Consider the following 11,651-nt stretch of genomic DNA (forward strand, 5'->3'; position numbering starts at 1 on the left):
GGCGCTCTTCCCGATGATGTCCTCGCGATTGGATCACCCAACGCGTTCTTCGCAGTACTGCGCTCAGCACAGCCAAGCCCAGGCTCGCGGACAGCAGAAGCATCGCAATGCAATCAATGGAGCCGCAAGGCAGCCCGATCTCGCCGTCTCTTCGGGACGGTAGCCTAAGCATGACCTTCTGCAAATTTTACAGATGTTAGGTCGCACAATGTTTGAACGCCGGCACGGCCAATGACACGCAGTGCACCCAATCAAACCTTTATAACGGTGCTCTGTGTGCGAATCCAGTCACCATTGCTCCGACCATTGGCACAGTAGCGACTTTTGATCTCCTGCACTGTACGTACACGATGGGTGTCGACGTGGAACGCGTTCCGGGACAGCAAAGTTGCCAAGAGACCCGTATTCAAGTGCATAGCCCTGCCCCGGTTAGTTGGGACGGCGATGATGACCCCGAACATCCTCAGAATTGGAAAAGATCGAGGAAGTGGGCGGCTATCGCCATAGGTCTGTGGTTACCGAGGAAGCGTGAAGTCAACTAATAGCTAACAGTCTCTGCGTTCACTCTCATGTCACCAGTCGCATCATCAATCATCGCACCCAGCCTTCAAGCTATCGGCCAAGATCTAGACATTGAGAGCGAAAGCGAGAGGTCACTATGTCTATCGATATTCGTGCTTGGATTCGCTTTCGGGCCCCTGGTGCTGGGCCCCCTCTCCGAGATGTATGGCCGTACGATCATATTGCAGGCATCTAATGTCCTCTTCGTCATTTTCAACACGGCTGGCGGCTTCTCTCGAACCAAGACCCAACTCATTGTTTGTCGATTGTTCGGGGGCATTGGTGGCTCTGCACCTCTCGCACTTGGGCCCGCAATCCTCGTTGATCTCTTCGCTCCCGAAGAACGTGGCTTGGCCGCTGGTGTATACTCTTTCATGCCTATTATGGGGCCTGCTATTGGTCCAATCTGCGGAGGCTTCCTCACCGAGTATGGGAGCTGGCGATGGGGATTCTGGGGTGTTTCAATCGCAAACGCGCCGATTCTGTTGCTCGGGGTACTGCTATTGCAAGAGACATATGCACCGACGCTTCTCAAACGCCGAAGAGAACTCCTCGAGAAAGAATGTCCAGGGCTGTCACGTAACACAGAGCAACGCAACTTCACTACGGAGATCACGTCCGCAATGATACGACCGCTCCGTATGATGACTACACAGGTCATAATCATCGTGATGGGAGTATATCAAGCATACGTGTACGGCTTGATGTACATTGTTCTTACCACGTTCCCCACGCTCTGGCGGGAGCAATACCACCAGAAAGTGAGCATCGCTGGCCTTAACTACATCTCACTTGGACTTGGCTATTCGTTGGGCATCTTGGTATGTTAAGGCTCGATCATGTTCTAAGACCCAGCTGATGTGTATTCGGCAGGCTTCCGGAAGACTACAAGATCTCACATACGCTGCCTTGAAACGACGCAATGGCAATATCGGCCTGCCCGAGTTTCGAATCCCTTTGCTATTCCCAGTGTCTGCTGTGGTACTACCACTCGGCTTCTTGCTGTACGGCTGGGCTGCAGAGCGCACATTCCATTGGATCGTGCCCAATATCGGTGCTTTTGTCTTCGCCGCAGGCATCATGACGGGCTTCAATGCTCTCATGACGTACGTCTTGGACAGCTATACAACCTACGCGGCCAGTGCTGCAGCAGCTACAGCCGTACTCAGGAGTATTGCAGCGTTCCTTCTGCCACTTGGGGCAGAAAGCATGTATAAGACACTAGGATGGGGATGGGGAAACACTCTACTTGGGGGCCTTGCGATCGGTGTTGGCTTGCCGGCCGCTGTCTGTGTTTGGATTTGGGGAAGCGAGCTCAGAAGACGGTCGACCTTTGGGCAGGACTAGAAGTACATTGGAATGCGTCCTCTGTTATGAACGCAGCTCGGGCTACCGTCCCGAATGTTGCTGCATGCATGGCATCTGCTGTGTCGAAGTGGAACCCTGCTCCATCCTCGCTCGCCCCAATTGCCGCTGAGGACCACGAGTCATGCAAGATCAACTTCGTTGGCAAAGCCTCGTCCTCAGAAACGCAGAGGTCACGAATCCATCTTGAACATGTATACTCGACGGCGACTACGTTCCCGAATTCATTTTAGCATTCGCGGTTGAAAACAGGATCGCAAAATACGGGACTAGAATCGGCTATATATCGCCCTCCTCTTTTCGCGGCTATCACGCGCCGACCTTAATCTCTGCTATCGACTGAGTGACGCCGTTCGTCTTAGACTCCGAGCCTTTGGGTTCAACACTTTTGGGAGCTACAGGCTCCCTTCGATCAATGGTAATATCTCCATTCTCGTCAGCGTGCTTCTCCTTGAGTGCGCTGTACCGGAACTTCGCGGCAGGATGTCCGTCCGGCACATGACATTGCCCAGGCGTATTGAGCATATTTTCGCGATATGTGCCCCCAGGTACCGTGTAGTCGCTCCACATCAAGCCTCTCGCCTGTAGCACCGGCACAAGAAGTTCGACGAGATCTTCGTAAGACTCCGGGTTGGAAACATCTGCAGGTATTGTCAGTTGAACGTAGCGCAAATTCTCGGGCCACTCACAAGCAATATTGAAGCCATCAATGTCAGCATTGACCAGCCAATCCTCCATGACGTCGGCAACCATCTCAGGAGTTCCAACAGGCATTGGGCCGAATCCACAGAACGCCATCTTCTCACCCAGCATTCTCGGGGTGACAACCTGATCCTTATACCGCTTCAATGTGTTGATGATCGCATGGATTGCGTTATCCGACGTTCCAACAGCCATCACATCGAAAGGCTCGTCTGCTGGATACTTGCTGAGATCCACGTTGATGTATTGGCTCAGCTTGGCAATGCCGCCCTTCCAGTCGGCCAGAGATTTGTACTTCTCATACTTGGCTTGCGCTTCTTCCAAAGTCCTGCCGATGACGGGCGTCATCTGGGGAAAGACCTTAATGTGTTGCGGATCTCGTCCGTTGGCCGCAGCAGCGGCACGCATCTCCTTGACATAAGGAGCGGTATCCGAGGGCTTGCCTCCACCAACGAAGATCGCTTCGGCGTTCTGGGCTGAGAATGCTTTGCCGGCTTTCGACTGTCCAGCTTGGAAGATGACGGGCGTCCGTTGTGGTGATGGGTGCGAGGCACCATATGCAGAGGTCTTGTGGTACTTGCCATTGAAGTTGATCTTGTGAATCCTTGCTGGATCGTATGCAACCTCGGTTTCGCGGTCAAACACAGTCGCACCGTCTTCCCAGGAGCCTTCCCATAGCCTGTCGTACTGTCAGATTCGTCGCTGGCTGACTGATGTGCGAGACGGAGACTCACGAGTAGCACAGGTCCACATATTCGTGCGCCTTCTCATACCTCTTGTCGTGAGGAGTGATGTTATCCATGCCATTAGCCTTTGCTGATGATGTTGAGTAGCTGGTGACGACGTTCCATGCCACTCTGCCATTGGTCGCATGGTCGAGAGTCGAATATGTCCGAGCTAGAACGAAGGGCTGGCCTCATTAGCAGCGTGCTCCAAGATCCTTGCAACGACTCCTCACGTTAATGTATGATGTGCTACCAGTAATGCCGAAGCACACGGACTTCGTCACCGCGGCCATGGCCGAAATGTAGACGATGGGATCCATCTGTGCGCAATTGGAAGCAGACCGAAACTGCTCCAGCATTTGGCCCGGGAATGTGTCATCGACACCGTATACATCGGCGAAGAAGATGCCAGAGATCTTCCCCTTCTCTGCCAGCTTCGCAAGCCATGTGTAATACTCGATGCTCGATTTCTGCGGTTGACTATCTCCGGCATTCCTGGAAAGTCAGAGGGCGCGCGATTTATCGCGATGTCTGGGCACTCACTTCCACATGCCCAGTCCCATGTGAGCGCTGTTGCATGCCATCTCGAAGAAGTTGAGATGCAGCTTCTTGTTGGGAGCCATTTTGGTGGATTTCGCTGGGTCTCTGCTTGAGGTGGGTTGGCTCAAATGCAAGAAATTGATGTCCTATGGCGGATGCTGCTCCAGGACTGCGGGCGGATGGTATTTGTATATCCTGCGCCCGCCAGTCTGATGTCCTCTGTAGACTCTGGCATCCGCAGACATGCCGACGGTCTTGGAAGCCGTGGTAAGAAAGGCGAATCAGAGCGCTACAGAGATGTTGTGGGTTGAACGCGCCGCACAGCGGGAGTCGATGCCGATGGAACGAGCATGATCTGCCACGATGAAGCTTGAAAGACCACCATGACTCGTGTGCGGGCGACCCTTTAGCCAGAGTTCTCCTTATTGGCGCCTGAAATCCCCGCTAGATAAGAAGAACGTTTATCTTTCGAGGACGCGCCCACCCACGACGTTCTTCCCCGAGATACGCCGTATCCCACCACAAGCTGCCACACGGCAATATCTTCCTCTTATTACTCCGCCTGAAGATCGGATGTGCTTGACAATGGGCTCTTCTCGGCAGCAATACCGCTCCAGCAAGCTCTGCAACCATGGAAACCGAAGAGTACCATAGTCCGCGCACGATATCTAGTCTGGATGCGGAGGAGGCAGACACTGTAACTGTCCAGCCTGCAGGGCCGAGTCGAAGATCCAGAGTGTCGTTGGCCTGCCAGAGATGCAAGCATAGGAAACAGAAGGTACGTGGCCGTTCACATCTCCTGGCGACCGTTCAAGCCGTGCTGATGCGTCTGTAGTGCAATGGCGACCAGCTTCCTGCGCCAGATGCCTCAGGCTCAAAGTCGACTGCCACTATGTTATGCCAATTAACCCAAAGCCAGGCCAGGCTCGCTTGTACATCAAGGCTCTCGAAGATCGCGTGGCCGAGCTCGAGAACCTTCTAGCGAAAGATGGAGATCGAGTCGTTTCCAGCGACCACTGGTCGGCGGGCAGGCCACAGCAACCTCTGGATGTCGACGCGGAAGACCTCGAGCCTCTCCTCAATGCTGTCCGAGATCTGTCGTTGGATGTCGCTGGTTCGTATGTCGGAGGTGCATCGACGATCACCCTGGGTCGGGCTCTCGAGACGGCCTTGGCTGGAAAGTCGGACCTGTGCATTCCTCCCAGCTACAAGGAGTCCGAGCATTCTCGCATAGCATCGTATGCGAACAGTCCTGACACTGGCACATTATCCTCCATGACAGCGCAGATCTGCCAAGTTGATGATGAAGCGGCCGACTTGATGCTGGACGCATATTTGAAGCATACGAGCACGAATTTTCCCATCATGTATTCGTTCGATATCCGGAATCTCCACGCACGCCGAGCGGAGCTGCGGGATGTTTACGAACTGAGCATCCTCTGTCTCATCTACGGCCTTGGAGGCCATTTTCTGGAGAAGGTATGCCCTCACGCGTAAAATGCTGGATATGACAAGGACTGACTGATCCAGACTGGAGATGTCACTGTTGCATACAACCCAGAGATGTACTATCGCGTCGCATTGGGCTATCGAGAGACCATACTGCGACTAGGAGATACGCGAGCCATTACATACCTCCTGCTCCTTGGGCAGCATGTGAGTTTTGGAAACCCTTCGCGATAGCCAGCGGCGCTTACATGGGTGCTAGTGTTATCGAATGCCGAAAGATCCCGGAGCTTGGTAAGTGCTGCGTGCAGTTGCATGCACAGAGACCTGATCATTTTACAGGACATTCTTCGGCTTGGCCATGAAGATGTGTGTCGAGCTGGGTCTGCACCGCCATCGTCGTCGATCGACGATATCGCTAAGGTCGGAACTCAACAAAAGAATGTTCTGGTCGTGTTATTGGCACGAACGCGAAATCGCAGTCGCAATGGGCAGGCCGCCATGTATCTCTGACCATGACATCGATGTGGAGGTATGTGACACTGGAGGCAAAGTGTCCAGACTATGCTAAATACAGCAGCTGCCCTTGGAGGTCGACGAAGCTACGCAGGATGTCGACCAGCTGCGTCGCGCTTCCGCGCAAGACAGAACGAAGCCAGCAAACCCTCCTACGACCATGACTACAATCGTCCACCTTGTCAGACTGAAGCGTTTGGAATCTGAGATTCAGCACAAACTCTACCGCGTGGACAAAACCAAGCCCGCCGACGCTATCTACAAGACGACAGACAAGTATCTGGACAAGCTGCAGGCATGGAAAGACGCGATACCAGCCGCCGTACCACAAGTCGGCTATGGGGCTCGGTCCTCGGTACACGGTAATGATTACAGGACCTATGACTCCTACGTATGCCGCAAGTCGTGCGCTCTGGATCACATATGCTAATACGAGTGGTAGATGGCATCATATTACAAAACAGTCCGAATACTGCTCCAGCCTAGACTGTACGAGAAGGCCCTGAACACCAAATACATCGGAATCTGTGCTGAAGCATGCCGTGGACTCTGCGAGACCTATAAGAGGCTACATTATCGGCTACCCATCGCATTCACGTCATTGTCCCTACAATCTGTGTTCTTGGCCGGTGCGTCCCTGGGTTAATTGCCCGTGATTCGATCTGACAGCATCTACAGGCCTCTCGCTGGTGTACTGCATGTGGCGCGACTCGTCGGTCAACATAAGCTACAAGGATGTCTCGGCTCTCAGCGACTGCAGCATCGTGTTGTACGTGATGGCAGACCGTTGGCCAGAGAGCCGAAAGTACCGAGACCTCTTTGAAGCTGTCAAGAACGCCGCTCTCCAGGCTATGGAGGCAGGACTTCACGTTTCGCGAGCTGCGGTCTTGCCTTTGAGCAATGACATGCAGGCAAGCCTGAATGATTTACCTGTTGATGTAAGTCTGGGCAACCCGACGATCGATATGGAGCAAATGATCTGCGATATGACAGGTGAGGACATTCCGTTCTGGAATGACCCCTGTGAGGACCCGAGCCGAAGTCTTATGCCGTCAATGGTACAGGAACAGTGGATGAAAGATGTTGCAGCAACAGATTGGGGAGATCTAAACGGCGCAAGTTGGGGCGCCAGTAATTATATTCCTCAATGACGTACGTCTCGAGGAGCACACATGTAGCCATCAGATCACTATCAGATCACACACCTCGGGCCTGTTGAAGCACCGGTGGCCTTGTGAGCAGACAACGCGAGTCAAGTGGACGAGTAATTGCGTGGCAAGCATCGCACACGAAGACCTCGAGATCGCGGATGGCGGGCGGTTTCCGGTCGTGCGGGCATGGACCCACCCATATCTCACGCTAACCTTATTGCAACAACTGCTTATCAGAGTCGCGTCCCCTTGGCTGAGCTCCATTTCTCTTCACATTCCGCCATCTCAGAGCGTCCGAGATAGCAGAACCCTCCACGTGGGTCTTGGTAGACCCTGGCTCCAGCTATGCCGACTCTATGCACGTACTGTCGGCAACGGCTCCCGCTCGGGACTGTACAACGCGTCCAGACTGTTATCGTGCCAGCGATATTGCGGACGACCAGAGGAAGCTCGTTCCGTCCTCAATGATCTCGAACAGCCACAGCAGCAGATTGAAGCCGCCAGCCCGTGTGTATGTCTTCCAGATATCAGATAACAGCCCTCAACATGGCTGCTAAGACACGGGTCTCGGCTTTCCTCGATCTATAAGAAGCACCACAGCTGCCCTGCCTAGGCGGACTACCAACCTTCTAGAGTGCAAGTACACAACATGTCGAAATACATGAAATGGGCCGAATTGCCCGCCCGCAAGGACATCTACCAAGACCGGGGCACCACGAAATGGGGCAACCACGATCTGTACCCCATCGTGCCAGCCGAGCGCACCTATGGTAGAGGTGCTTACCTGCTGTACTGGGTCACGTGTGCGGCAGGTCTTTCTACATTCGCCATCGGAAGCTCGTACGTTGCTGTCGGCTTGACTGCAGGGCAAGCATGTGGCGCTGTCTTGATTGGAGCAAGTGTATCGAGCATGAACGCCTTGCTCTGTGGTCGTGCTGGAGCAGAGAAGCATCTGGGATATGTGAGTGCCCGATGCGGATGTACCGAACATGGACTGACTGTGCTCAGACGATGATGGCTCGCGTCTCCTTCGGTCTTCGTGGCATGTGGCTTCCTTTGTTTTTCCAGCTAATGAGCAATGTTGTCTTCGTAAGTCACAATGCCCTTGCTGTCGTGCTTTCTCTAACACTGCAAGTTCGGGTTGCAAGCTGTGTACGGTGGACAGGCCATCAGTCTGATGCTCGGCGCAATGAGCTCTTCCTACCGCAATTTACCTAATACCCTCCCTGCGAGGTGAGTGATCCGGAGGAGCAGCCTGCGCTCGACGACTAACGCAGGCTCAGTGCCGGTACTACGACCAAAGACCTCGTGGGCTTCTTCCTCTACATCATTCTGTATCTTCCCGTGGTGATCTGGATCAAGCCACACAAGCTGGAGAAGTTCATGTGGCCCGCCTTTGTCGGCACGATCGCCACTGTCTTCGGTATCATGGGCTGGGCGGTGGCTATGAACGGCGGCCACACGGGGAGCCTGGTGACGCCCGCGATCAAAATCTCGACCTCTGCACGGACATTCCGATTCTTCCAATGTATAAGCAGCGTGTAAGTCTTCAATCCTTCGATTTTTAATTGTACTGACTCGTTGTGCAGCTGCGGCACCTATGGCGGAGCGGCGGATCGATTCTCTGACTGGACACGCTTCTCAAAGAAGAAGAACTCGTACATTATTGGCTCTGCTACGGCTATGCCTGTCTGCATCACACTCTGCGCAATCCTGGGTGTTCTCACTGCCAGCGCTACCAATGCCACGTACGGGAAGCCCATGTGGCAGCCACTTGTCATTCTCAGCTTCGCCCAGCAGGAGCATTACACTGCAGGCGGCCGAGCCCTCACCTTCTTCGCTGGCCTGTCGATCTGGTCCCACCAGGTCTTCGTGAATGTCACACAGAATAATGTCGGTGCCGGTATGGATCTTGCAGGCATCTTTCCACGCTACATCTCCACTCAGCGAGGCGCTATTCTGCTCACGATCGCTGGCATCATTGTGCAGCCGTGGAGGTTCTTCACTCAAGCTACGGTCTTCATCTCTGTCATCTCCAGCTTTGCGGGTACGTTTCCACACTTCTTTCGTCAGCCCCAGCTAATGGAACTTCAGTTTTCGCATCTGTATGCACGGCTATTCTCATCCTGGACTACTGGGTCATTCGCAAGCGTGCATGGAAGGTTCCAGATCTCTTCCAAGGCGGACCAGACTACATCTACTGGTACACACATGGCATCAACTTCCGTGCCTGGTTCGTCTACATTGTTTCTGTCGTTCCCTCTCTGCGTAAGTGAAATCCTACCCAGCAGGAATATTGTGCTGACTAGCAACCCACAGCTGGGCTCGTGATGGCCATCATGGGAAAGACTTCTGGCGCTGCGGTTCGCATTTACCAGATCACCTATATCGTGGGCTTCTTTCTTGGATGTATCTTGCATCTGACAGTCAACAAGCTGTTCCCGCCTTCTGGTTTGGGCATTGCTGAGCCCTTCGATGATCGTGAGACGTCTGAGGGGACAGTCATCGAGGGCGTCGCGTCAGGAAGTGAGTCTGGAAGCACAACGCCAAAGCAGGCTGTTGCGACAGAGTCGAAGGCCTTGCCCGAGGTTGCCGCCTAGGCACGGGTCATGCCCGATACAGATTGGTTGTACGCGATCTAGCCTGGGCCAATTCGAAGGCAGTGCCGCCAGTGGAGATTCTCATCGACCAACTCTTCTCTTACTGTATCCTCCTCAGCGCTGTGTTACATAGTCAATACAAGAATTTGTGTTCGGTTGCACACCTTGTTCTTCGATTCGCGTTCCACTTCCGCCGTAGTGCTTCTTGTCAGTCGTACAACAGCAAGCATCACACTCGCGAGAACAAGGCTTCGTCCATCACACTCGCGAGAACAAGGCTTCATCCATCATACTCACAAGAACAAGGCTTCTAAAGTTCGTCCATCGCGAACAGCAAAGCGCACACATTTTGTCAGCATCAGGATCAGCAGCGTCGAAGCCAGCGACTCGACAAATCGTCAACAAGGAAGAATTGGAAGTGATTTATGGCTTGAACTTTATGCGTTGATTTATCTCAGGACATCCGTACTACTACCTTCCTGCCGTTCCTATTCCCGGCCTTAATCCTTGCAAGTCCTTCTTCTACTACCGCCAGCCCGCCCTCCATGACATCCAGCTCAGGAGTCTTCACGGCTCCCGCCTCGATCAAGGAATTTAGTCTTTCAGCGTAGAAGGCGTTGTCTTCGTCCAGAACGAATCTTTTCATCTCCACAGTCTCTATCCGGACGTTCCTTGCAATAGCCATATCGTTCTTCATCATTGCCAGGGGTGCAAAGAGGACCGGTCTTTGTGTCGAGACAGCTCTTAAGCAGTAGCTTGCTGTCTCTGCTCCGACAAGGTCGATCGCACAAGTGATGTTGTCTGCTGCAATGGCTTGGACTTCCTCAAGGAGCATCTCGGGGGATTTCCCATCGCGTGTGATAACGTGAGTCGCGCCAAGTGACGTACATAATGACTTCGACGTTTCTGAAGCGACACAAATTGTCTTCAAGCCACTCAGACGAGCTATCTGCGTGGCGAACTGGCCGGTCATGGTGGCACCGCCCCAGATCAGCAGATACTCGTCTGATCTTGATGGCGTAGCTTGTGCCGGCGGTGACGATCCCGCCGTACACGAAACAGATGGCATGGTAACCTCCAGCCACTTCCACAGCGTCATGGCAGCCGTCAACCCTGCGACTCCCAATGTAGAAGCCTGGTCGAAGTTGAGATTGGCTGGCATTGGGAGCACGGTATGTTCCGGAACTGTGACAAATTGCTGAAAACAGCCCGCTCGTCTATCGCGATAGTAGGTGCCTAGTGTTTGGTCAGTATGAGAACCTTTCGAGTAAGTAATTGACGTACTTGTCCAGACTTGGTCACCGACTTTGACATTCGTGACCTCGCTACCAGTATGATCCACAACGCCCGCACATTCACGGCCGGTGATCCAAGGAAAGCTCGGTAGACAGAAGTTGTAGTCGACTGACATCCAGTCAATCGGATTGAGTCCCACAGCCATTGGCCGTATAATGACTTCTCGTTCATTTGCTAATGTTGGGTATGCGCAGTCGTCGACGAGCTTATACTGTCGTTCGGCGACCACTAATAGAGATTGGTTGAGGCTCGATCCCTTCTCCACCGACACTGTTGCCAGCGTATCGTCACTCACCGTCCGCTCAACCACAGCAGGCTCTTTCTGCGGGCTAAAATCATGACGCTTTTTTCCCGCAACAGATTCTCGACTCGTCCTGGCAGACTGCTGTAACGTTGTGCTGATCGAATGTGATGACTCAACGGGCTCCTTGTGGTCCGTACCGAATCTATGGCTGCTGTGCTCACCATCGAGGACCTCTGGCTTCAGTCTCCGACGAAAGCACACAAGGCTGCTTAACCACTTAGTTGATGATGAAACCATGGCGAATTTAGCTTATAATAGATCTGTAGGTCTGGAAACTATCTGCAATGAGACTGAAAGGTCTGCGGATAGGCACTGTCGCTGGTGCTTTCATATAGTCTGGCCTGCGCTTGCAGCCATCATCACCTGCGAAAACAGTAGGCGTTTGTCGGATGCCGCGATGACTGGAGCACGCAAGATCTGTCCCGCTTCCATCGAAGGCCGCGGC

General features: G+C 53.4%; 5 protein-coding genes across 5 annotated transcripts; 3 read left to right on the forward strand and 2 right to left on the reverse strand.

Annotated features, from left to right (window-relative positions):
- Positions 1-350: 350 nt before the first annotated feature.
- AB675_11028 (putative transporter) lies at positions 351-1,908 on the forward strand (the record flags this gene model as incomplete). Its single annotated transcript, XM_018139841.1, has 3 exons — positions 351-507; positions 553-1,382; positions 1,435-1,908. 3 exons carry the CDS (start codon positions 351-353, stop codon positions 1,906-1,908), a joined length of 1,461 nt encoding a protein of 486 aa, XP_017994482.1.
- Positions 1,909-2,235: 327 nt separating this feature from the next.
- AB675_11029 (Dimethyl-sulfide monooxygenase) lies at positions 2,236-3,976 on the reverse strand (the record flags this gene model as incomplete). The annotated part of the gene is made up of 5 exons (XM_018139842.1): positions 2,236-2,567; positions 2,616-3,307; positions 3,363-3,538; positions 3,587-3,848; positions 3,897-3,976. The coding sequence occupies 5 exons, from the start codon at positions 3,974-3,976 to the stop codon at positions 2,236-2,238; spliced, it is 1,542 nt and encodes a 513-aa protein (XP_017994477.1).
- Positions 3,977-4,790: 814 nt separating this feature from the next.
- AB675_11030 (putative transcriptional regulatory protein) lies at positions 4,791-7,006 on the forward strand (the record flags this gene model as incomplete). Its single annotated transcript, XM_018139844.1, has 7 exons — positions 4,791-5,372; positions 5,424-5,549; positions 5,602-5,633; positions 5,682-5,871; positions 5,920-6,246; positions 6,298-6,484; positions 6,534-7,006. The coding sequence occupies 7 exons, from the start codon at positions 4,791-4,793 to the stop codon at positions 7,004-7,006; spliced, it is 1,917 nt and encodes a 638-aa protein (XP_017994476.1).
- Positions 7,007-7,655: 649 nt separating this feature from the next.
- AB675_11031 (putative permease) lies at positions 7,656-9,606 on the forward strand (the record flags this gene model as incomplete). Its single annotated transcript, XM_018139845.1, has 7 exons — positions 7,656-7,967; positions 8,015-8,095; positions 8,142-8,239; positions 8,290-8,547; positions 8,596-9,053; positions 9,101-9,274; positions 9,326-9,606. The coding sequence occupies 7 exons, from the start codon at positions 7,656-7,658 to the stop codon at positions 9,604-9,606; spliced, it is 1,662 nt and encodes a 553-aa protein (XP_017994462.1).
- Positions 9,607-10,060: 454 nt separating this feature from the next.
- On the reverse strand, positions 10,061-11,443 carry AB675_11032 (Enoyl LovC; the record flags this gene model as incomplete). Its single annotated transcript, XM_018139846.1, has 2 exons — positions 10,061-10,842; positions 10,891-11,443. The coding sequence occupies 2 exons, from the start codon at positions 11,441-11,443 to the stop codon at positions 10,061-10,063; spliced, it is 1,335 nt and encodes a 444-aa protein (XP_017994467.1).
- Between the last annotated feature and the right edge of the window lie 208 nt (positions 11,444-11,651).

Source organism: Cyphellophora attinorum (assembly GCF_001299255.1).
Source record: "Cyphellophora attinorum strain CBS 131958 chromosome Unknown Contig58, whole genome shotgun sequence".
Lineage (NCBI taxonomy): Eukaryota > Fungi > Ascomycota > Eurotiomycetes > Chaetothyriales > Cyphellophoraceae > Cyphellophora > Cyphellophora attinorum.